The sequence below is a fragment of the Sesamum indicum genome, linkage group LG14 (genome assembly GCF_000512975.1).
Source record: "Sesamum indicum cultivar Zhongzhi No. 13 linkage group LG14, S_indicum_v1.0, whole genome shotgun sequence".
Lineage (NCBI taxonomy): Eukaryota > Viridiplantae > Streptophyta > Magnoliopsida > Lamiales > Pedaliaceae > Sesamum > Sesamum indicum.
Genome location: NC_026158.1, coordinates 4,465,838 through 4,490,873, shown reverse-complemented (window position 1 = coordinate 4,490,873; position 25,036 = coordinate 4,465,838). Strand labels below are relative to the sequence as shown.

The following is a 25,036-nucleotide window of genomic DNA, read 5'->3' as shown; positions in this document are numbered from 1 at the left end:
AAACAACAAAGGAGGAAATAAGAAAACAGAAATCCCCCTAATTGAGCAAGAATACAAGCAGGAGGCCTCCCCTGTGGATAAATTGCAAAAGGATTCTCTTTCCAAGAGCGATAAAGTTGATGAGAAGAAGTTGAAGGAGCTGAAGAGAGAGGAAGAGATAGCTAAGCGTAATCAGGCAGAGGAAAGGAAGAAGAAGCTGGCAGAGAAAGCAGCTGCTAAAGCAGCAATCAAAGCCCAGAAGGAAGCTGAAAAGAAACTTAAGGAACTTATTATTTCCTCTTTCTTTTATAATTTGCAATACCTTCCTTGTGAGTTTGAAACTTAAAAAGTTCTTTGGCTCTTCATTTATTCAGGAACGCGAGAAGAGAGCAAGGAAGAAGGCTGGAGCTGCAGTTGCTCCCCCGGACTCTGAAGAACCATCCGAAACTGTTCCAGAGGTTTCCGAACCCGAAAAGGTGGAGGAAAACACAGAAACTCCAGCCACACAAAAGAACAATGACCGCAAAGAACACTTAATGAGACACAGGGCACGTCCTAGAGCCCCAAATGCACTCCCGAAAGCTATACTGAAACGCAAGAAGGCAAGCAAGGATTGGTTATGGGTTACCGTTCCTGCTGCTTTACTTGTTCTTGTGCTTCTGGTAGTTGGCTATAACTATCTTAGTTGAGGCAGTACATACTAGAGCCGAACGAAAGAAGAAACTACTCCTTTTCATGATCATGGAGACGAGATCGATATATAGGTAGCACCACTTCACTTCTTTTCTTCTTTCCTTGAGTTACATAGCATCCTATTAGAAGGGATGGGAACTTGAAACTCACAATGTTGGTAGAACAGATTGGTTTGAAAACTTCTTAAACTGCAGCAGACCACACAGTTTTCCTTTGTTTGAGTTGGTATATTTGCTAGTTAAACTCTTAGAGTATTGTTGATGTCTTCTTTTATTATATTTCTTTCTAAGTTGATTTGGGTTGTAGCCAAGTTAATTGATGTAAGTGTATATCTTTTTATGTACTATGTCTAGAATGAATGAATATGTGCCCCATTTGTGGATTATGGTTCTTTCTTCCGCCAAGAAATTCTTGTACCCAGGACCTGCCTCAGACCGATTTAATATTTTTAAAAATAATACCATGACAATTTTATAAATATGAGATAATAATATTATTGAGAGGATATCTTTTTTTTTTTTATAGTAAACTTAAATGTGCATGTCTTAGGTATTAAAATATTATAATTTTAAAATAATATTGTTACTTATACATACATTAAAAATGCTTATAAATTATTTTATATCATTATTTTAATTTATAAAGTATTAAGTTTATATATTATATGTCGCAAAGTACACACATTTTTTATAATGTATCCAAATAGGACGGGATTTAGGTCCACAACACTATGTTGGGACCCGATATCATTTCTCAAACCCGATTAAAATTTCAAAACCTTTCACAATCAGAAAATAAAAGCTTAATAAAAAAAATCAATTAAAAATACTGAGACTTGAATAAAAAATCAGTTAGAAATATTTAAAATTGAAATTTGAGGGATGAAAGTATGAAACAAAACCAAACAAACATCGCCCTGAGTCCCGACTCTTGACCCGACCCGGCTAATTGATTGAAGACGAGCTGGAGGGGACCCGGTGGCCGCAAAATCAGCCTAGTTGAGGATGATGTGGGCAGTGCGCACATCGGCCATGGCTGCCGGTGGCTTGGCCTCACAAGCTTTCCTACGGAGTACACTACTTTCACGCGAATCTCTTCGTTCCGTTCATTTCCATAACAAGCTCAGTAGCTTCAGAGCCTTCCCTCTCGCCCCTCTTTTCACTTCCTCAGGTCCGTTGCATTTCTTTCTTTTGCTTGTTGACCGTTAATTCGGATAGTTTGACGTTTGTGTTTCGAGTTTTGCACAAAATTTTGCAAGGGTTGGGGGGGAAAGTACTGTGGATTGTGATGTGTATTTGTTTATGTGTTCAGATAGTGGAGCAATCTCATTTGTGTTGTTTGACAGAGAAAGGGATAAATTATTTCTGCGACTATTTCTTATTGAGAAGATTGAGTATTGGACAGCCATTAGTTATGTTTGAGCTTTATGGGATTTATGGCATTGTGAAAAATAGGCCCGTTTGATGGAAAATGCTAGTTTTGTGAAGGGTAGATCATAGTCAAGAAAATGTGGATGCATGTTGAACTGATGAAATGCGGTCATGTTTTCTATTGTGGCCGTGGTTGTTTGCTAATGCTTATCTTGCTGAAGATAAGTTTGAGGAGTCAGTACGCTAATTCTTCTATTTGAAAAGAATCATTGATATTGGGTAGGTCCAGTAGAAGTGTCGTCGACATGTTTCTTTAAGCAGCTTTGTGCTGAATTGATTGCAATTATGATTCACAGTAGTTGATGCTCTTGCAACACAGCTTTGGGTATTTGCACCTCAGCACATGCTTTGAAGGGTGAATTTGATGTTTTCCTCAAAGGAGTGGGAGACAAGGATACAATTGAAGATGTCAAGAGAATTCTTGAAATGGTATACGTTTTGTCGATGCTATTTGGCACTAGTCTGGCCTTATGATCATGCTACTCTTTATTCCTTCTTTCCTTTCTTGCTGCCTGGAGGAAAAACAATCAATGTTACTCTTTGAATAGATTTAAAGTTATGGATCAGTAAATGGTGCTAACTTACCTTCTATCATGTGTTTTCTAGGCAAATCGGGCATCATTAAGGCGGGAAATTTTACATACTGATTTTCTCACCCCACCTGTGTTAAAAGAGGCAATGCTAGCATTAGCGAAGTTCTCTGACATCAAAATGGTTGCGCTGGGAGGATATCCAGAGGTTAGGGATCCATAAAGTTTTGAGATTCTGTTTACATCGTAAATTGTCTTACAGTTGAACTCATTTACAGGCTGAGCGCTGCCGCCTCACAGTTGGACATCCAGAGATATTGACATCTGATCCGGACATTGTTGCAGCAATGAGGTCAGTTGATAAATATGTTAGATGGTTATGAGTTTAATGCTGTGATACAAAGCATTGAGCGTAAGCCCAACTTATCCTTTTGTGAAAATATGAAGGTAAGTCTTATTTCTTACTATGGAGTTGCTTCATTTGCCAGTATCTCAGGGAACTTTGGGTTTGAACCCTGTTCCCATGGTGACTTCTTGGGGGCAATCCTTGGAACTGGAATTGTGAGGGATAAGCTGGGGGACATTATATTGCAGGTCTAATTTTCAGTATGTTTCCAATATAAGTTGATCCTCACTTTAATTATCATAATTTTGGAGAATATTTTCCAGCACTTTTAATTAATATGGTACCAGAAACCCTTTAATCCACTTCATTTAATAAACAGAAAATTCAAAAAGAAAGACACTACAACTTCTTATCTTATCGTCATTCATTATTTTGAAAACCAACTGTGTCTTTGATGTGATCATTACAAGTTTTATCCAGTGCAATTAGAAGAATATGTAGTGAGTACAGTGGATTTCGAGAAAGAATCCATCACATGTTAGTATTTGACAGTTGAGTCTCTTATGCACTTTGAGATGTGTTTGAGCTTTTTGAATTTGTAGCCACAGTGATGGGTCGAATAGGGAGCAGTTTTCTATGTCGATCAATAGAGTAAACGCGTCTGGAGTTCTGAGCATAGTTGTCTAGTCCAGGATGGAGGTTGACGCCAATTCAATGCCCTAGACTAAGATCGAGAAATGGTTGATGGAAGGACCGTACCTTATGGAACTTAGGAGCCTAAATGTCCACACTAACATTCAGGTAGTCTTTAATGTCATAGACCATTGGTAGATGGTCACCCCTGGTGACGGGCGTTTCTGATTAATGGTTAATCAGAAATAATTAATTAATTGTGTTGGACTCAAGCCAAAGTCTAGCTAAAGTTGAACCTCAAGATTCACATACAAATCACTGTAGAAGTGGTTGAATTAATTTGGAATTGAGTTTAAAAAAAAATGAATTAATTCACATGACCCAAAATTTAATTAATTAGTTAAATTTGGGATTAGAGTTATTAATTGGTTGGACTAATTAATTAGTTATTGTGCTTGAGGTTACTTAATTAGATTAAATAAATAATCAAGCCTGTCCACCCATAAAAATCCTAGCCGCATATTTTGATTAGGGTCTAAGTCAAGGAGGAGTTGGACTCCTCCTTGACATGGAGGGCGGCTAAGTGGGAACTCTAGGAGAGCTCCACTCGGCCACTTTGCTTTGGATGTGCACAAGTTAGTTATTTTGGAGATAACTAGTAGTTTTGAATTACTAGGTTATTGATTCTCTATATACATCACTTTTACAATTCACTGTGTTAACTCTCTCAACATTCAACTACCTCCTCTCTCTCACAAGCAATCCAAATTCCTTCTCTCTCTTTTGATAGTCTTGTGTTCTTCTTGAGTTCTATTCAAGTTAAGAACTAAAAGAAATTTGGATACATTCACTAATAGTGTATATATGGATTTCGTGTTTCTTCCACTAATCTCGTTTCTAGCTAGCAGTGGATTGAGACTCACTTCCACGGTGTGGTGTAGATGAATTAGGAGGATTCTATATTAGATCCTCGAAGTTGACGGATACCGGCGGAGAACGGATCAACGCATGTAGCCGTTCAGAATGCACGAAACAAAGAAGGTACAACTCATGGTTTGAATTGTACCTTTTTCGTTATATGTGCATAGCCACTTGTAAATGCATGTTGTTTATTTATGTATATTTCCGCGTTTAATAACACTAAACATCCGGGAATTTCAAAGGTAACACCCCCTTTTTTAAGGTTTAAAATCTTTTGTTTTTACACTTCCACTGTGTTAGCCCAGAGAGAGAGAGAGGAGAGTGAATTGCAAAAGTGTTGTGTATAGAGAATGAATGATCTAGTCATTAAAAAATACTAGTCATCTCTAAGATAACTAACTTGTGCATAACATGTGTACATTCCAAGCAACATGGCTGAGTGGGGCTGTCCTAGAGTCCCCCTCGGCACTCTCCATTTCAAGGAGGAGTTGGACTCCTCCTTGACTTAGTCCCAAGTCAAAATGTGCAGCTAGAGTTTCTATGGATGGACCGGGTCAGCATCACCAATTATATATTCTCTGGATAGTAAGTAGATCAGCTGTGGGGTAAGATTAGTCCTTCTGTAGGTGTTCTTTAAATTTATGATTAGAATGTCATGGATTTGAGCATTGTTCATATGCTGTTGCTTCAAACTGATAGTTGAATTTTTGTACATTTGTTGGTCTGCATATGCTGCGGTGAAATATGCACAAAGGAGCATACTCTAAATTTTTTTGTATGAAGCTGTTATTTTGGTTATGCAGGGAGAAAAGGGGGCTCATATTCTTGTTGTTCCGGAACTTGTAGACTTTCTTGCTTCATCACTGGACAAGGTATGTCATTCTGTGTGATGCTTTGCATGGCAAACCATTTTTACATGCTGCACCATAAATTGGAGTTTGGTTTGTTTATTTTGTCCACAGAAAAACTTATATTAAGATGAAAAACGCAATTTCCTCACCCTTTTCCTGCCAAACAAATTATTATTCTTTGTTAAATTTCTGGAATTAGAAGCGAAACTTAGTTTGTGAATTCTTTTGTGCAAATGATGTTCATGAAATGGTGAAGACCATGTTGATGAAAATTGCTTGATGTTTTGATTTGAAATAACTTGAAATACGAAGTTCAATTCTAGTACAAACCCGTACGACTTTCATGGAATCAGACAATCAGTGATGCACCTTTAGCGTAAAACTTTTTTTCCTTGTAAAAATGGTTTTTTTTTGCAGGTTAGAAATGTATCTGTCACATGTAAAAGGATGCCATTGCTTGCTCTTGAATACCAGCCGCCAAGGTTTATACTGTTATTTTTTTAACTTTATTGACCGTTTATTCTGGCATTATTAATAGAGACATCATTTCCACTGATCCCATAGGACTAAGTCTTTGAAAACGGTTGAAGCATCACTGAGACTAGATGCCATAGCTAGTGCTGGTTTCAAAATTTCACGATCCAAAATGGCTAATTTGATCAGGTAGGCTTCTATTCTCTTTGCAGTCGATAGGATTAAACAGGGTGTGTGAGAATATGGGAGTGGTGGGAGGTGAGGCTTCATTACCCTGGGATCTCACCACTTCTTTTCTTTCATGGAGTGACTCTGCTCTGTTGAAATTGTCATTCTTTTTACAACCTGATGTTGCTCTAAATATTAACATTTGGTTAAAGATTATTCCATTATTCCATCATCCATCAAGCATATCTGTCTCTCTTGTTTGTCAACTTAGATTAGAAAATAAAGATATGATGGTATCTTTTTTGTCAAGAAGTTTTTCTTTCTATGTTTTTGTGAAATCAATTTTTAGCTTACATGGCACGAGAAACTAAACGGATTGTATTCTTCTGCATCCAGCGATGGAGATGTGCGCGTCAACTGGGCCACTGTGACGAAAAACAATACAACCGTCAAGACAGGGGACATCGTCTCCATTAGTGGTAAAGGAAGACTAAAGGTGGGTCCTTGTTGATGCTGCAGTATTGATCTTCTACACTAATGCTTTTCTGGATATAGTTTTTTCTGAACGTATTTCATTAACTTGAAAAAGTAAATATAAACTCCCACGAATCATATATCAAGTTACGTATTACATGCGTAGCCCATTGCTACTCTTATAAGACTCTCCTGTTTTCCAGATTGGAGAAATAAACTCAACTCGGAAGGGGAAGTTTGCAGTCGAGCTCCTACGTTATTTGTGAGTGAAATTCTACTTGGACCTCAAGAAGACGACGATCTTTCCTCTAGCCCCCCAAAGATGAATTTCGTCTCTGTGTACACCAGGATACAGATGCATTCACTAACCTGTTGCTGTATTCTGAACGTAGATGGAAGCTTAGAAAGCTCTTTGGTATAAATCATCTGGTCTCTACACATTTTCATTTCCTTTTTGTTTTTGATCTCAGATACCTTTCCTACAAAGTTCCAAGAGGTGATGCTAATTCAATCAAAATTGATCATAACTTTCATATTAGATTTGAATGCATCAGACTTCAGTATAAAAATTTGAGTCCCCGAGTTTAATTATATAATAATTTAAGAGACAATAATGCAAAACTATCACCCTAATAAAGACACATAATGGAAAAAAAAAAATTATATCCATTTTCTCTATTACTTTTCATAAATGTGCATATATTTAATATAACCTCGTACATTCGAAATTAAGAATTGCGGCAAGAATGTCACATATAATAAACAAATACAACTTTTAAAAATATTTGTAGTCTTATCATTATATCACCTAATGTAGCATTAAAGGTGACAACGGGGGTGGATTTGGATGGATCAGAGACTTATTCTGTCAGTTTTGGGAAAGACCCGCCACGTTCTAGTACAAAATCCACTGGAGTGGGTCTAGTTTGGTAGACCCAATTATCTTTTTTATTTGTTATACAAATATAAAATAAATATTTAATATACAATTACAAATAAAATTGTACATAACAAATCAATTCAAACAATTCATAGCAACTATGCACTGCCAATAACCTCTTAATCTTCCATCTTGTTAAGTATTTTGAGATAATTTTTCGATTCATTGATTATTGAATAAATAGCTAATAAAAAATAAATAACATAAGATAATATTTTATTAGTGTTTATTCTATTAAAATAATATATATTAAATTATTATACCGCGGCGGGTCATTAAGAACCCAGGACTTGCTATCCGCCTTGATTTTAATATTTTGAATCCAAGGACGGATCCAAGTACAATTGCCAACTCGATGTAATATTCAGTTCATGCTAGATATACTTTTATAATATGCAATATAATTAACACATATACATGCTTATATATATATATTTGCACAGATATTTGAGTTTGTCCGATTTTTGATATATATCTGTATTTTATTACTAAGCGATGATAACCTTTCTGTGTATTACTTTTTATAGTTTAATTTTTAATTATTTTTATTAATTTTTGTTTCTCTTTTCTCAATTTTCAAATCCATTTTTGTTTTCTCTTTTTTATTTTTCAAAATTTGTTCTGTATTTTTTATTTAATTGATATATTTTATTCGCGTACCAGATCTACTAATAATAAATATAGCACAATTTGAGGATGTATTTGGACACAGAAGATTACATCCTGATGGGCTGATCTACAACTTTGGGTCGTTGAGACACTTGGCCCATCAAATGGCCCATCCAACTCAAGTATCTGAACGGCTCACAGAAGCTGAGGGATTCACCTGCATCCACACTCCGGTCTAAGGCCTTGGCTGCCCTAATCCGCCCCAACGGATCTCTCCAACGGCTATCTCTCCAACGGATCTCTCCAACGGCTATCTCTCCAACGGATCTCTCCAACGGCTATCTCTCCAACGGCTCTCTACAGTCTTCAAATTCATAAATTTGGACAACCGCTATTCACTTCCCTCCCACTGCATCGCCTGCGTCTCTCTCTCTCTCTCTTCAATGGCCACCGACAGCAACGGTCCGGAACCGCCATCGATTTCATCACTACACCCAGTAAAACCCAGACCGGCGCAAAGTCTGCTTCCGGGAAGCGCCAGCGCCATGACTCTGTGGACGCTTTAAACAAGTCAGCTTCCGAATTCAAAACGAGATTCGAGGCCTACAACCGGCTGCAGGTTGCCGCCGTTGCATTTGGAGAGAAACTCCCAATACCGGAGATTGTCGCTATCGGAGGTCAATCTGATGGCAAGAGTTCGCTCCTTGAAGCCCTGCTAGGGTTCAGGTTCAATGTACGGGAAGTTGAAATGGGCACACGACGCCCGCTCATTCTCCAGATGGTTCATGATCCCACTGCTATGGAGCCCCGATGCCGCTTTCAGGTACTCTACATTTCTCTTTCTTTTTTCTTTTTTCCAAAGCCTCTCCCCCACCCCAATTTGTATTTTGGAAGAGTTTTGCGTGTTTGATATGAGGTACTATATCAGTACCTATTGAAATTTAGGATGGATGTGATCCATAGAACTGAGCACATGGGTTTTCAGCTGATTATAGTTTTACAGAATTTGTTGAGTGTTGAATATTCCAGTTCTAGTGCTTAGATTCCTTGATATCAAAAGCTATGTTGGGGTCTTTAAAGAAACTGAAAAATCAGCTTTTAAACAGGAAGAGGATTCTGAAGAATATGAGAGTCCTATTGATGGTTCATGATCTCACTGCTATGGAGCCCCGATGCCGCTTTCAGGTACTGTACATTTGTCTTTCTTTTTTCTTTTTTCCAAAGCCTCTCCCCCACCCCAATTTGTATTTTGGAAGAGTTTTGCGTGTTTGATATGAGGTACTATATCAGTACATATTGAAATTTAGAATGGATGTGATCCATAGAACCGAGCACATGGGTTTTCAGCTGATTATAGTTTTACAGAATTTGTTGAGTGTTGAATATTCCAGCTCTAGTGCTTAGATTCCTTGATATCAAAAGCTATGTTGGGGTCTTTTTAAAGAAACTGAAAAATGAGCTTTTAAACAGGAAGAGGATTCTGAAGAATATGGGAGTCCTATTGATGGTTCATGATCCCACTGCTATGGAGCCCCGATGGTGCTTTCAGGTACTCTACATTTGTCTTTCTTTTTTCTTTTTCCCAAAGCCTGTCCCCCACCCCAATTTGTATTTTGGAAGAGTTTTGCGTGTTTGATATGAGGTACTATATCAGTACCTATTGAAATTTAGAATGGATGTGATCCATAGAACTGAGCACATGGGTTTTCAGCTGATTATAGTTTTACAGAATTTGTTGAGTCTTGAATATTCCAGCTCTAGTGCTTAGATTCCTTGATATCAAAAGCTATGTTGGGGTCTTTTTAAAGAAACTGAAAAATGAGCTTTTAAACAGGAAGAGGATTCTGAAGAATATGGGAGTCCTATTGTATCATCAACTGCAATTGCAGATTACATAAAGTTGCGGACAGAAGCACTTTTGAGGAAGACCAGAACTGCAGTTTCTTCTAAGCCTATTATTATTATGAGAGCAGAATATGCACATTGTCCTAATCTCACCATTATTGATACTCCAGGCTTTGTTCTCACGGTATGCAAGGAAACTGAAGTTTTTTGTATTTACTTTTTCATTTGAGAGTTTCCAATGAGAATTTATTTGATATTTTGAAATACAACAGGCAAAGAAGGGCGAAACCTGAGAGTACACTGGATGAAATTTTGTCAATTGTGAAGTCCTTAGCTAGTCCGCCACATCGCATTCTTGTTTTTCTTCAACAGAGTAGTGTAGAATGGTGCGCTCGTCTTTGTGGTTAGATGCTGTTCGTGAAATAGATCCAGCCTTTAGACGAACACTCATTGTTGTCTCCAAATTTGATAACCGTCTCAAGGTACTGTTCAACTAAAAGCTTGTGGACAAAATATAATTAGTGATAAGTAATACATAAGATATCATAACCAATTATGATATGCACCACTCATGGAAGAGTTATTCTTCCTTTTGTTGTGGGTGCTGCTAATGTTATGGGAAAAATGATTTTGAGAAAAAAAGTTGGAAGATGAGTTGAATAGTCAATATTTGCAGGAGTTCAGCGACCGTTGGGAAGTTGATCAATATTTGAGTGCAAATGGGTATCTTGGAGAGAACACTCGGCCACTTTTTGTTGACCTGCTTAAAGAGAGAAGCTCAGTTTCTAATGAAGAGTTCCGTAGGAAAATTTCTCAGGTAGATACAGAAGTACTAAGTTATCTACGAGATGGTGTTAAAGGGGGATTTGATGAAGAGAAGTACAAATCCTACATAGGGTTTGGATGTCTCAGAGATTATTTAGAATCCGAACTCCAGAAGAAATACAAAGAAGCTGCCCCTGCCACATTGGCGTTACTGGAACAGCGTTGCACCGAAGTCACAGCTGATTGAACAGATTGGACAGCAGAATACAGGCAACTTCTGATGTGGCTCATCTTCGCAGATCTGCCATGTTGCATGCTGCTTCCATCTGCAGCCATCTGGTGTATACTCTATCTAGATTTGGATAAAATATTTTTCTATTTGAGCCATGAAGTTAATTTTGATTATGATTTGAACTTGTGGTTCTTGTAATTGCTATAAAGGAAGCACTTCTTGAGGGAGCAGCAGATCCAGAGCAATGGGGGAAGACAACAGAAGAGGAAAAATCGAACAGTGGTATAGGTGGTTGGCCTGGTGTTACCAGAGAGATAAAGCCTCCAAACGCTGCTCTTTGTCTTTATGGGGGCGCTGCATTTGAAAGAGTGGTGCATGAGTTTCGTTGTGCCACATATTCCATGGAATGCTCAGCTGTGTCAAGGGAGAAGGTACTTTTAGATCAATGTGACTTTGACTGTTTAGGGAATTAGTCTACATAAATTTTCATATGCCATCCTATGTCAGGTAGCCAATATCTTACTTGCCCATGCTGGGAGTGGAGGAGTTACAGAGGCTGCTGCGGAGATTGCACGTGCTGCAGCCAAGTCGCGGCTTGCACCTCTTCTTTACCACAGCATGAGATCGGCTTGCTTTTGTATTGTGCAATCTTTTTGATATTGCTATCCAGAGAAATCATCATCATCATTTTGGATGTAAGTTCTGAATCCTTAAATTTTCTCTTAATTAATTTTTTCAAAGTGTAACATGTCATCAAATGGTCCTTTGAATTTACTAGAAAGTGACGTGTGGTTAATTGTAACAGTTCTTAATCTGGATTTCAATGCTAGGTTCTAGGTTGTGGGATCAAGGATCATGGTAGCCACATTATAATAATAGTGTCTGTGGCTAATTTTCCAAGACCCGAGCTTCTGAAAGTTATGCATGCACCAGAAGATGTTTTTTGGCTGGAGCCTTGAAACTTGGTTTAAGTATTGTGTGCTGAAGCTGGAAACTAGAATTAGTGCGTCTTAGCTTCTTCCGGTCCTTGAGATGCGATTGCAATGGATAAAGTTAAGGACGTTAATTTCTGATTGCCCAAAAGAGTAGTGGTTTAGCAGTTGTGAAAAAAACATCAACTTATGGGAAATGTTAGCAAATTCATCAAATCTGAATCCATATTCCCTCCTGTGATTTCTCCCTTACTTCTCCATGGAATCAAGATGGGTATGGGAAGTAACTGTAGATTAATGATTCACTAATTCTTTTATTTTGTTAAATTCTATAAGATGGTCAGCTATATGGAGATATAGACGGGTTGTTGGTTTTCATGCTGCTTTAAAGGCACTCGTACAACTTCTTTGTAAAAGATCTTGCCAAGCAATGCAAACAAGCAGTTCGTCACCATCTTGATTCAGTTACAATCCCGTATTCTCAGGTCTGCTACGAGAATGATGTATTGGGGAGTTTCAGTTCAAGTATAAGCAGAAATTATCAAATAAATCGAGTCCCAGCTGGATCATTTTTTCTTGAGCTATCCGATGAAGGGCCTGCAGTGCACAAGGTAGTAGCAACCAAGGAAACATGCCGCCAGAGAAAAATGAAACTACACCAGGAAAAGTGGCTAAAGCTAGAGAAGTTCTTCGAGAATGTCAGATGACTGTGCCTGAGACACCATCACCAGATCAACCACGTGATGAGAACTACTATGCAGTTAAAAAGGAACTATCCAAGAAAACGCCAGCCTAGAATTACAGGCAACAACAGGACTTTGGATCCTTTTAGGAGCCAAAACAGTGGTGGTCTTTCATTGGTGAGTGGGGATTCTGCTTCCCGACCAGGATCAGCTCTCTTACACAGAGATATGTTCATCTACTGCACGTCATTTTGCTCGAATTCGTGAAGTTCTGATTGAGAGGGGGGTGGCATCAAGTTTAAATTCTGACTTTTTGACACCATGGTATGTGGCTGCCCTTGCATCCTTGTGAAACCATGTATTATATCTATGTGATTTTTTTTCCAATTAACTATTAATCACATAAAACTTGTCGCTAGTTTTGTATGCTGATACTGCAAATAGTGCGCTGCATGGCTAGTTTGTGTTTTTGACAGAGTGCATAAAACAGTTCAAAGTGTCAAAGTGACTAATTTTTTTTCTTGCTCTTTGAACAGGTTTTTTTTTTATTATTCTGGGTTCATGTAGCTTCATTTATTTTGACTTTTTTCGCGGGATTTAGGTGTGTTTGTTCCTAAATTTCCTGTGTGCCTGTGCTGTGCTCTAAATCTTTGTCTCCCAATCTAATAATTTTTACTTATTTGCTTTTCTTGTATACATGTAGCATATGCATTTGCTGTTCACTCTTTCAGTTGTCAACGGCCCAATTTACTTGAATTTACCTTGGTATCTTTGTTTTGATTTTTTGTGTAAAAAGTTTGGTTTTATTTTCTTTCTATTCCTGGAGATTTATTCACAGGTTTCGAACGCTCACCAAAAGAAAGAAATATGAATTTTGAAATCCCAGAATTCTATCTAACAATCAAAATTACTCAGTGATTTTCATTTTAGATAAGTTTTTAGGTTGTCCGTTTGAGCTCTGAATAGAAAATAAAACGAGAAAAGAAACATAATTCTGGTTACTAATCACCAACCTTCTCCTTGTTCATTTCAGCATAATAAAGTCATTGGTCCATTGAACTCATTTTGGTACAATTTTTGCATTACATTTCATTTATCTTAAGCTTATATTTCCAAAATCCTTTTGCAGACTAGAAATTCATGGACATGTTTGTTGTCCCTGGAGCAATCACTTCAGAACGAAAAGCAGGCCCTTCAGAAACGGCAGAAACTACTGCACTCTTGCTTGAATGACTTCAAAAATGTCGCAAGAGCACTTAGACAGAAACTTCTCACGTATTACGCCAGGAATGAACCTCATGATCAATGAATTTTCATATCGAATTCGGTGAGAGAGATGGGAATTCTTTGTTTTCGCATCCAGTGAAACCATCAAGAGATCTCCCTTCTTACAAGGTATGAGTTGGCTCATTTCTTTGTAAGACTTGCATTACTTTGCCTGACTTGCAATATTAGTAGTTTAATTGGGGGAGGATGATAGTTGTAATATGTGCATCATGCATGTCATGTAGTGCTTTATTCATTGAAACTCTATTCTCTTTTTCCCTGTTGTGAATAATATGTTCTCGAATCAATGACCCTATGGTTCTGAATATGTGACTGAATGCAGAAGAAAGTTCTTTCCCAGAATTCCATCTCTTTTTCTGTTAAATATTGTCTGTTTGTTAGGCAAAAATATGTCATATTAATTGTAATCACCATATTAAATATCCTCAGCATATCACATGGATTGTGATCATTTTCTCTTTATTCCATCTACAAATGTATCAAAATAATATTCATTTCTCCAATTTTCTTTTTAATTACGTTTATTTTCGCTGAAATTTGACAAAATTACAAATATTTCCTCATAAGTAAAGGTGACACTACTTTACCATTGCTGGCTCTTCCGCCGCATGAGAGCCAAATTTTATATTCACTTTTCCCCCTCAGGGGGCACGATGGCTTCATTTTCAGTTTTCCCCGGAACGTTTATGTTAGATTCTGCAACCTCCACCACACACCAATGATATAACACAAATGCAACGTAGAATCTCGAATCCTGAAGCAGAAAGCAAACCCAATGCGGCTTTCAGGTACTTTACATTTGTTTTTCTTTTTCTTTTTCCAAAGCCTCCCCCCCCCCCCCCCCCCAAATTTGTATTTGGAAGAGTTTTACGTGTTTGATACGAGGTACTTAGAATGGATGTGATCCAAAGACTGAGCACATGGGTTTTGATGACCTGTTTATAGTTCTACAGAATTTGTTGAAAGTGTTGGCAATTCCAGCTTTGGTGCTTTGATTCCTTAATATCAAAAGCTATGTTGGGGTCTTTTGCACTTCCTACAATTTGGGATCATCTCTGAATTTTGTGCGGAAGAGTTAATTCTGGTGAAAAGATGAAATTTGGATTAAGAATTTGATTTTATCTTATAAAAGGTTTCATGTTTGACTTATTTAATAAAATCAGTCAATGAGAGATGCTCAGCCTGGCAATTACTGCATTAATGGATTGGATTTTGGGATTTAAATAACTATTCTACAAGTCCTATTTGCTTCTGGACCAAAACCAACTTTTGCTTGATGTAAAAGTGTCCTGCGCTGTATTTTAGCATAAAAGAAACTGAAAAATGAGCTTTTAAACAGGAAGAGGATTCTGAAGAATATGGGAGTCCTACTGCAATTGCAGATTACATAAAGTGGCGGACTGAAGCACTTTTGAGGAAGACCAGAACTGCAGTTTCTTCTAAGCCTATTATTATCAGAGCAGAATATGCGCATTGTCCTAATCTCACCATTATTGATACTCGTGGCTTTGTTCTCAAGGTATGCAAGGAAAAAGTGAACATTTAGATTAAAAGAAAATTGAAAGAGTGGTGCATGAGTTTCATTGTTCGCATATTCCATAGAATGCCCAGTTGTGTCAAGGGAGAAGGTACTTTTAGATCAATGTGACTTTGACTGTTTAGGGAATTAGTCTACATAAATTTTCATATCCCATCCTATGTCAGGTAGGCAATTTCTTACTTGCCCATGCTGGGAGGGGTGGGAGTAGAGGAGTTACAGAGGCTGCTGCGGAGATTTCTGATTGCCAAAAATAGTGGTTAGTTAGCAGTTGTAAAAAAAATCAACTTGTGGGAAATGTTAGCAAATTCATCTTATCTGAATCCATATTTCCCTCCTGTTATTTCTCCCTTACTTTTCCACGGAATCAAGTTGGGTATCGGAAGTAACTGTAGATAATTGATTCTCTAATTCTTTTTACTTAATCACATAAAACTTGTTGCTAGTTTTGTATGCTGATTCTGCAAATAGTGCCCTGCATGATAGAGTGTATAAAACAGTTCAAAGTGACTAATTTTTTTCTTGCTGTTTGAACAGGTTTTTTGATTGTTCTGGGTTCATGTAGCTTCATTTATTTTGACTATTTTCACAGGATTTAGATGTGTTTGTTCCTAAATTTCATGTGTGCCTGTGCTGTGCTCTAAAATCTTGGTCTCCCAATCTAATAATTTCTACTTATTTGCTTTTCTTGTACACATGTAGCCAGAAGCGGTAGAAACTAATGCACTCTTGCTTGAATGACTTCAAAAATGGCAAGAGCACTTTGACAGAAACTTCTCACATTACACCAGGAGTGAACCTCTTGATCAATGAATTTTCATAAGGTGACACTACTTTACAATTGCTGATTTTTTTTTAAAAACAATATACTAGAACCCTTGTGGTTTGAAAAATTACATTTAGCATCTTTGAGGTTTGCTCCTGTCTAATAAATAAGTCATTCCGTTAGTTAAAATTTACAGAATTTGTGTTGGTATTAATAAAAAAATTAAACGATTTATCTTTAATTGATTTATTACTGACTTATTGCAAGTCAAACAATCCACTGAACCTTCCCTGAGGTTTGATGTACATCCCATGTGGTTTGAGAAATTACATCTAACACTCTTGAGGTTCACATTTGTCCAATAAATAAGTCCCTTTGTTAGTCAAAATTTACTGAATTTGCTGATATTGGAATATGGGAGTTTATTAAGGTACCCTTTAGTTGGCTCTTTCACCGAATGAGAGCCAAATTTTATATTCACTTTTCCCTCTCAAGGGACAGGTTGGCTTCATTTTCAGTTTTTGCCATAACATTTATGTTAGATTTCGCAACCTCCACACCGATTAGGGCTATAATTATTACATTTAAAAATTGATGCAATGTTATCACTAATCATCGTTTGTGAGTGTAGATATAAATATAATAAATAAAAATAATATATATTTGTTTCTCTTAAAAAATTATTGAAACTCCAAAAATAAATAAAACTTAATAGATAATTTAATATTATCTAATTAGGGATATAATTATCATATTTAAAAAATTAGTGGTGACACTAATCACCTGCGAGTGTAGAGCACCTTTTTTATTTTATACTTATTGTTATGATACACAGTCCCTTCGTTCCGTGAAGGGAACGAGGCTTTGATACCACTTGTCACAGGCCTGCTAGTCTTCAATGCAATGGAATATCTTTTTCATATATATTTGGCCTGTGCGGCCACAAAGATGTGAACCCACTTTCGCCGTGCCTTCGCGTTTCGCACACAATCTCGGAACCTGTTGATACATTGCTCATTCGCACTGGAGGCGTTGTCCCGGGTACATATAATAAATAATCATTTAAGCTATAAAATATATTATAAATAAGAATAAAGCTTATAAATCAAAACATTATATTTTAAAAATAAATAAAATAAATTTAGAAATACTATCGAAAAAAATGGTATTATTGTATTGTAAACTGCCTTTTGTGAGTTAAAATTTCATGTTAGTATAGATAGATAGTATATATAGATGAAAAGAAAATTTTGCCTAGAGATAGTTGAAAACACATAGTGACATTTTTGGTAATTTAAAAACTGCATTTATTTAATTAATATTATAAAAAAAAATTGCAAATAAAGTCGTTAGTGCTACTAACGACTTTCAAATTTTTTTAAACGTATGATGTCATGAGGAGATTATGTCATATTTTTGCAATATTTATACACTAATTGCATAGTCTTTTTAGTTTTGCTGACAACTATATGACACGAACTTATGATGCATTAGAGAGTTGCTAGCATGGTGCAACCCACAGTTGTGGACATTGTCATGTCTTTTAATTTTCTATTTTATTGTGGAAATACATCGTCTCGAACGTGTGCTCCGTCAATTCAAAATGAGGTAAAATATTTCAAAAGTCGTTGACGATCAGGACATGCAATTACACAATGTTTCCCGAAAAAATCACGAGGGAACAGATTGATACATACAACATATACTATACATCAATCAATGGGAGAGACGATTGGATACTATTGTGCTTCAACCACCCATATCTAATGGAATTGATACATAATTTGGGTATTGAGAATGGTATAATAGTATAACATGTCAATTCGTATCATCATCAATTGATAGGTATGTACAATCAAGATACCAATTTCTAATACACATACTTTATTCTAATTTATACTTATTCCCTTTAAATATTACATACTTATTCTATTTTTTATTTACTTCAGGCTAATCAAATCGAAAACATACAAATAACGTGTGATAATGGACCACAGAACCTCGAATTTATAAAACATTGTGTTGGTAATAAAATTTGTAACTAATGACATTTTGATGTTTGAGTGTTTACAAATAAGCCGCAATGTATGCTGTCTCAGCGGGCATAATATTTTTAAGTTTAAGTTTAAATAAATACAAAAATTATTTAAATTGCCAAAAATATAACATTGTTGATTTAAAATTTGAGTGCTTACAATTTGCAGACACGTAAATGATTTCATTCTAACATTGAACTAATAATAATGATTTGTAATATCGCATAATCATTGTGAGGATTAATTCATAACTCATAAGATAAAACAACAAAAATGACATTTGAAAACTGTTCAATTAAAAGGACTAAAAATATCAGAGAAACATAATTGAAGATAAACACTATGCACATAAAAAAAAAAAAAAATCTTGCAAAGTAAAATTGATGATAATTATAAACTAAATTTCATATCAAATTTGGATGCATAAGAGTTCATGCTAGATATACTTTCGTAATATGTAATATAATTAACACATATACATGCTTATATATATACATATATTTACACATATACTTGAGTTTGTCCGACTTTCTATATATCTGTATTTTATTATTAAGGGAGGACAATCTTTCGGTGTATTACTTTTTATGGCTCGTCAATTTTTATTTTTTAACTATTATAATTAGTTTTTATTTCTGATTTCTCAATTTAAAAATCCCTTTTTGTTTTGTCTTTTTGTTTTCAATTTTTTTTGTTTTTTATTTAATTGATATATTTTTTTCACGTACCACATATACTAATAATAAATACAGCACAATTTGAGAATATATTTGGGCCTAAAAGGCTATATACTGATGGGCTGATCTTAGCAGTTGCAACTTAGGGTCGTTGAGACTATTGGCCCATTAAGTGGCCCATCCAACTCGAGTACGTGACTATTGGCCCATCAAGTGGCCCATCCAACTCGAGTATGTGACTATTGGCCCATCAAGTGGCCCATCCAACTCGAGTATCTAACGGCTCTCTACGTCTTCAAATTCAAAATTTGAACGACCCTATTCGCTTCCCAGCGCCTGCGTTTCCCCTCTCTGACTCTCTCTCCCTCTCTCTCTTCAATGGCCACCACCAGTAACGGTCCGGGAACCGCCATCGATTTCATCACTACACCCAGTAAAACCCAGACCGGCGCAAAGTCTGCTTCCGGGAAGCGCCAGCGCCATGACTCTGTGGACGCTTTAAACAAGTCAGCTTCCGAATTCAAAACGAGATTCGAGGCCTACAACCGGCTGCAGGCTGCCGCCGTTGCATTTGGAGAGAAACTCCCAATACCGGAGATTGTCGCTATCGGAGGTCAATCTGATGGCAAGAGTTCGCTCCTTGAAGCCCTGCTAGGGTTCAGGTTCAATGTACGGGAAGTTGAAATGGGCACACGACGCCCGCTCATTCTCCAGATGGTTCATGATCCCACTGCTATGGAGCCCCGATGCCGCTTTCAGGTGCTCTACATTTTTTTTTCTTTTTCTTTTTCCAAAGCCTCCCCCCCCCCCGGCCCAAATTTGTATTTTGGAAGAGTTTTGCGTGTTTGATATGAGGTACTATATCAGTACCTATTGAAATTTAGAATGGATGTTGATCCATAGAACTGAGCACATGGGTTTTTAGCTGATTATAGTTTTACAGAATTTGTCGAAAGTGTTGACAATTCCAGGTCTGGTGCTTAGATTCCTTAATATCAAAAGCTATGTTGGGGTCTTTTGCACTTCCTACAGTTTGGGATCATCTCTGAATTTTGTGCGGAAGAGTTAATTCTGGTGAAAAGATGAAATTTGGATTAAGAATTTGATTTTATCTTATAAAAGGTTTCATGTTTGACTTATTTAATAAAATCAGTCAATGAGAGATGCTCAGCCTGGCAATTACTGTCAACATTAATGGATTGGATTTTGGGATTTAAATAACTATTCTACAAGTCCTATTTGCTTCTGGACCAAAACCAACTTTTTCTTGATGAGTAAAAGTGTCCTGCGGTGTATTTTAGCATAAAAAAAACTGAAAAATGAGCTTTTAAACAGGAAGAGGATTCTGAAGAATATGGGAGTCCTATTGTATCATCTACTGCAATTGCAGATTACATAAAGTTGCGGACTGAAGCACTTTTGAGGAAGACCAGAACTGCAGTTTCTTCTAAGCCTATTATTATGCGAGCAGAATATGCACATTGTCCTAATCTCACCATTATTGATACTCCAGGCTTTGTTCTCAAGGTATGCAAGGAAAAAGGAGTAAAAGAAAATTGAAGTTTTTTGTATTTACTTTTTCCTTTTAGAGTTTCCAATGAGAATTTATGTGATATTTTGAAATACAACAGGCAAAGAAGGGCGAACCTGAGAGTACACCGGATGAAATTTTGTCAATGGTGAAGTCCTTAGCTAGTCCGCCACATCGCATTCTTGTTTTTCTTCAACAGAGTAGTGTAGAATGGTGCTCGTCTTTGTGGTTAGATGCTGTTCGTGAAATAGATCCAGCCTTTAGACGAACACTCATTGTTGTCTCCAAATTTGATAACCGTCTCAAGGTACTGTTCAACTAAAAGCTTGTGGACAAAATGTAATTAGTGATAAGTAATACATAAGATATCATAACCAATTATGATTTTGGATATACAATGAATGATTAGTCAACTTGCTTGCTTGAGTAAATAATATCTCCTGCACGCTCGGCATGACTTGTTCTTTTGTGCACCAATCATGGAAGAGTTATTCTTCCTTTTGTTGTTGGTGCTGCTAATGTTATGGGAAAAATGATTTTGAGAAAAAAAGTTGGAAGATGAGTTGAATAGTCAATATATGCAGGAGTTCAGCGACCGTTGGGAAGTTGATCGCTATTTGAGTGCAAATGGATATCTTGGAGAGAACACTCGGCCATTTTTTGTTGCCCTGCCTAAAGAGAGAAGCTCAGTTTCTAATGAAGAGTTCCGGAGGCAAATTTCTCAGGTAGATACAGAAGTACTACGTTATCTACGAGATGGTGTTAAAGGGGGATTTGATGAAGAGAAGTACAAATCCTACATAGGGTTTGGATGCCTCAGAGATTATTTAGAATCTGAACTCCAGAAGAAATACAAAGAAGCTGCCCCTGCCACATTGGCGTTACTGGAACAGCGTTGCACCGAAGTCACAGCTGAATTGAACAGATTGGACAGCAGAATACAGGCAACTTCTGATGTGGCTCATCTTCGCAGATCTGCCATGTTGCATGCTGCTTCCATCTGCAGCCATCTGGTGTATACTCTATCTAGATTTGGATGAAATATTTTTCTATTTGAGCCATGAAGTTAATTTTGATTATGATTTGAACTTGTGGTTCTTGTAATTGCTAAAGGAAGCACTTCTTGAGGGAGCAGCAGATCCAGCACCAGAGCAATGGGGGAAGACAACAGAAGAGGAAAAATCGAACAGTGGTATAGGTGGTTGGCCTGGTGTTACCAGAGAGATAAAGCCTCCAAACGCTACTCTTCGTCTTTATGGGGGCGCTGCATTTGAAAGAGTGGTGCATGAGTTTCGTTGTGCCACATATTCCATGGAATGCCCAGTTGTGTCAAGGGAGAAGGTACTTTAGATCAATATGACTTTGACTGCGTAGGGAATTAGTCTACATAAATTTTCATATCCCATGCTATGTCAGGTAGCGAATATCTTACTTGCCCATGCTGGAAGGGGTGGAAGTAGAGGAGTTACAGAGGCTGCTGCGGAGATTGCACGTGCTGCAGCCCAGTCGTGGCTTGCACCTCTTCTTGACACAGCATGTGATCGGCTTGCTTTCGTATTGTCTAATCTTTTTGATATTGCTATTGAGAGAAATCATCATCATCATCATCATTTTGGATGTAAGTTCAGAAATCCTTAAATTTTCTCTTAATTAATTTTTTCCAATGTAACATGTCAATCAAATGGTCCTTTGAATTTACTAGAAATTGACGTGTCGTTAATAGTAACAGTTCTTAATCTGGATTTCAACGGTAGGTTCTAGGTTGTGGGATCAAGGGTCATGGTAGCCACATTATAATAATAGTGTCTGTGATTAATTTTCCATGACCCAAGCTTCTGACAATTATGTGTGCACCAGAAGATGTTTTTTGGCTGGAGCCTTGAAACTTGGCTTAAGTATTGTATGCTGAAGCTGGAAACTAGAATTAGTGCGTCTTAGCTTCTTCTGGTCCTTGAGTAGTGGTTAGTTAGCAGTTGTAAAAATAAATCAACTTATGGGAAATGTTAGCAAATTCATCAAATCTGAATCCATTTTTCCCTCCTGTTAATTTCTCCCTTGCTTCTCCACGTAATCAAGATGGGTATGGGAGTAACTCTAGATAATTGATTCACTAATTCTTTTATTTTGTTAAATTCTATAAGATGGTCAGCTATATGGAGATATGGACGTGTATGTTGGTTTTCATGCTGCTTTGAGGCACTCGTACAACTGCTTTGTAAAGGATCTTGCCAAGCAATGCAAACAAGCTGTTCGTCACCATCTTGACTCAGTTACCAGCCCATATTCTCAGGTCTGCTATGAGAATGATGTATTGGGGAATTTCAGTTCAGGTATAAGCACAAATTATCAAATAAATCGAGTCCCAGCTGGATCATTTTGTCTTGAGCTATCCGACGAAGCGCCTGCCGTGCACAAGGTAATTAGTAGCAACCAAGAAAACATGCCGCCAGAGAAAAATGAAACTACACCAGGAAAAGTGGCTGAAGCTAGAGAAGCTCTTCGAGAATGTCAGATGACTGTGCCTGAGACACCATCACCCGATCAACCACGTGATGAGAACTATGCAGTTAAAAAGGAACTTGGTAATTGTGTTGAAGTCGGAGCAAGAAAACGCCAGCCTAGAATTACAGGCAACAACAGGAATTTGGATCCTTTTAGGAGCCAAAATGGTGGTGGTCTTTCACTGGTGAGTGGGGATTCTGCTTCCCGACCAGGATCAGCTTACACAGAGATATGTTCATCTACTGCACGTCATTTTGCTCGAATTCGTGAAGTTCTGATTGAGAGGGGGGTGGCATCAAGTTTAAATTCTGGCTTTTTGACACCATGGTATGTGGCTGCCCTTGCATCCTTGTGAAACCATGTGTTATATATCTATGTGATTTTTTTTCAATTAACTATTAATCACATAAAACGTGTTGCCAGTTTTCTATGCTGATTCTGCAAATAGTGCCCTGCATGGCTAGTTTGTGTTTTTGACAGAGTGCATAAAACAGTTCAAAGTGACTAATTTTTTTTCTTGCTGTTTGAATAGGTTTTTTTTATTGTTATGGGTTCTTGTAGCTTCATTTATTTTGACTTTTTTCACGGGATTTAGATGTGTTTGTTCCTAAATTTCATGTGTGCCTGTGCTGTGCTCTAAATCTTGGTCTCCCAATCTAATAATTTTTACTTATTTGCTTTTCTTGTATACATGTAGCATATGCATTTGCTGTTCACTCTTTCAGTTGTCAACGGCCCAATTTACTTGAATTTACCTTGGTATCTTTGTTTTGATTTTTTCTGTAAAAGTTTGGTTTTATTTTCTTTCTATTCCTGGAGATTTATTCACAGGGCTTCGAACGCTCGCCAAAAAGAAAGAAATATGAATTTTGAAATCCCAGAGTTCTATCAAACAATCAAAATTACTTCAGTGATTTTCATTTTAGATAAGTTTCTAGGTGGTCCTTTTGAGCTCAGAGAAAATGAAACGACAAAAGAACATAATTCTGGTTACTAATCACCAACCTTCTCCTTGTTCATTTCAGCATAATAAAGTCATTGGTGAATCCTTTGAACTCATTTTGGTACAAGTTTTGCATGACATTTCATATATCTTAAGCTTATATTACCAAAATCCTTTTGCAGACTAGTCATATTTAACTTATCACATATTATCTTACTCCACTTGTGCAGCCGAGAGCGGCTTATGGTAGCACTTGGATTGGATTTGTTTGCTGTGAGTGACGAGAAATTCATGGACATGTTTGTTGTCCCTGGAGCAATTGATGCACTTCAGAACGAAAAGCAGGCCCTTCAGAAGCGGCAGAAACTACTGCACTCTTGCTTGAATGACTTCAAAAATGTGGCAAGAGCACTTTGAGAGAAACTTCTCACATATTACACCAGGAATGAACCTCATGATCAATGAATTTTCATATCGAATTCGCTGGGAGAGATGGGAATCCTTTGTTTTCACGTCCAGTGAAACCATCAAGAGATCTCCCTTCTTACAAGGTATGAGTTGGCTCATTTCTTTGTAAGACTTGCATTACTTTGCCTGACTTGCAATATTAGTAGTTTAATTGGGGGAGGATGATAGTTGTAATATGTGCATCATGCATGTCATGCAGTGCTTTTATTCATTGAAACTCTATTCTCTTTTTCCCTGTTGTGAATAATATGTTCCCGAATCAATGACCCTATGGTTCTGAATATGTGAGTGAATGCAGAAGAAAGTTCTTTCCCAGAATTCCATCTCTTTTTCTGTGAAATATTGTCTGTTTGTTAGTTTAGGCAAAAATATGTCATATTAATTGTAATCACCATATTAAATATCCTTTGCATATCACATCGATTGTGATCATTTTCTCTTTATTCCATATCCAAATGTATTCTCAAAATAATATTCATTTCTCCAAAATTTTTATTTAATTTTTAAGGTAAATTACGTTTATCATCCATGAAGTTTGGCAAAATTACAAATATTTCCTCATAAGTAAGGTAACAATATTTTACCATTGCTGATTTTTATTAAAAATAATATACGGATATTACACTCTCCTCTCCAGAGGTTTAGTTTAATTAATAAAAACCCTTATGGTTTGAAAAATTACATCTATAACCCCTTGAGGTTTACTCCTGTTTGATAAATAAGTCCTTCCGTTAGTTAAAATTCACAGAATTTGTGTTGATATTAACAAAAAAATTAAACGCTT

At 36.9% G+C, this 25,036-nt stretch overlaps 3 protein-coding genes and 1 long non-coding RNA gene across 7 annotated transcripts in view; all 4 read left to right on the top strand.

Annotated features, from left to right (window-relative positions):
- Nucleotides 1-1,063, top strand: part of LOC105176991 (proton pump-interactor 1) — a 5,099-nt gene extending 4,036 nt beyond the window's left edge. Inside the window, exons 8-9 of one of the 2 annotated variants that reach the window (XM_011099997.2) lie at nucleotides 1-262; nucleotides 354-1,063. In XM_011099997.2, coding sequence (XP_011098299.1) covers nucleotides 1-262; nucleotides 354-668 — 577 coding nt within the window. In that variant the 3' untranslated portion in view covers nucleotides 669-1,063. The remainder of the gene's footprint in view (nucleotides 263-353) is intronic. The other variant, XM_011099998.2, reaches the window with a different exon arrangement.
- On the top strand, nucleotides 1,561-7,037 carry LOC105176990 (putative RNA-binding protein YlmH). Of its 3 annotated transcripts, none has more exons than XM_011099995.2 (10): nucleotides 1,561-1,842; nucleotides 2,422-2,531; nucleotides 2,709-2,840; nucleotides 2,911-2,984; nucleotides 3,121-3,226; nucleotides 5,336-5,404; nucleotides 5,801-5,865; nucleotides 5,948-6,046; nucleotides 6,422-6,521; nucleotides 6,703-7,037. In XM_011099995.2, the coding sequence occupies exons 1-10, from the start codon at nucleotides 1,677-1,679 to the stop codon at nucleotides 6,763-6,765; spliced, it is 984 nt and encodes a 327-aa protein (XP_011098297.1). In that variant the 5' UTR covers nucleotides 1,561-1,676; the 3' UTR covers nucleotides 6,766-7,037. The 3 variants fall into 3 exon arrangements, with proteins under 3 accessions (XP_011098297.1, XP_020554390.1, XP_011098298.1); XM_020698731.1 differs by having other exon boundaries at nucleotides 2,399-2,531; XM_011099996.2 differs by lacking the exon at nucleotides 5,948-6,046.
- LOC105176988 lies at nucleotides 8,314-15,311 on the top strand (the record flags this gene model as incomplete). The annotated part of the gene is made up of 10 exons (XR_002288282.1): nucleotides 8,314-8,871; nucleotides 9,883-10,077; nucleotides 10,166-10,375; nucleotides 10,570-10,997; nucleotides 11,100-11,321; nucleotides 11,398-11,585; nucleotides 12,159-12,853; nucleotides 13,609-13,900; nucleotides 14,462-14,580; nucleotides 15,132-15,311. It is a non-coding gene; the product is annotated as a dynamin-related protein 5A (long non-coding RNA).
- Nucleotides 18,964-24,570, top strand: LOC105176989 (dynamin-related protein 5A). The gene is made up of 8 exons (XM_011099994.2): nucleotides 18,964-19,567; nucleotides 20,144-20,335; nucleotides 20,440-20,646; nucleotides 20,924-21,352; nucleotides 21,453-21,680; nucleotides 21,756-21,957; nucleotides 22,481-23,168; nucleotides 24,015-24,570. The coding sequence occupies exons 1-8, from the start codon at nucleotides 19,187-19,189 to the stop codon at nucleotides 24,199-24,201; spliced, it is 2,514 nt and encodes an 837-aa protein (XP_011098296.1). The 5' UTR covers nucleotides 18,964-19,186; the 3' UTR covers nucleotides 24,202-24,570.

Coding starts and splice junctions, on each gene's coding strand:
- LOC105176990 (XM_011099995.2), top strand. CDS start 1,677: ATGATGTGGGCAGTGCGCACATCGGCCATGGCTGCCGGTGGCTTGGCC. Junction 3,227..5,335: donor TGGGGGACATTATATTGCAG/GTCTAATTTTCA, acceptor TTGGTTATGCAG/GGAGAAAAGGGGGCTCATAT. Junction 6,522..6,702: donor GTGGTAAAGGAAGACTAAAG/GTGGGTCCTTGT, acceptor CCTGTTTTCCAG/ATTGGAGAAATAAACTCAAC.
- LOC105176989 (XM_011099994.2), top strand. CDS start 19,187: ATGGCCACCACCAGTAACGGTCCGGGAACCGCCATCGATTTCATCACT. Junction 19,568..20,143: donor AGCCCCGATGCCGCTTTCAG/GTGCTCTACATT, acceptor GCTTTTAAACAG/GAAGAGGATTCTGAAGAATA. Junction 23,169..24,014: donor TCTGGCTTTTTGACACCATG/GTATGTGGCTGC, acceptor CCACTTGTGCAG/CCGAGAGCGGCTTATGGTAG.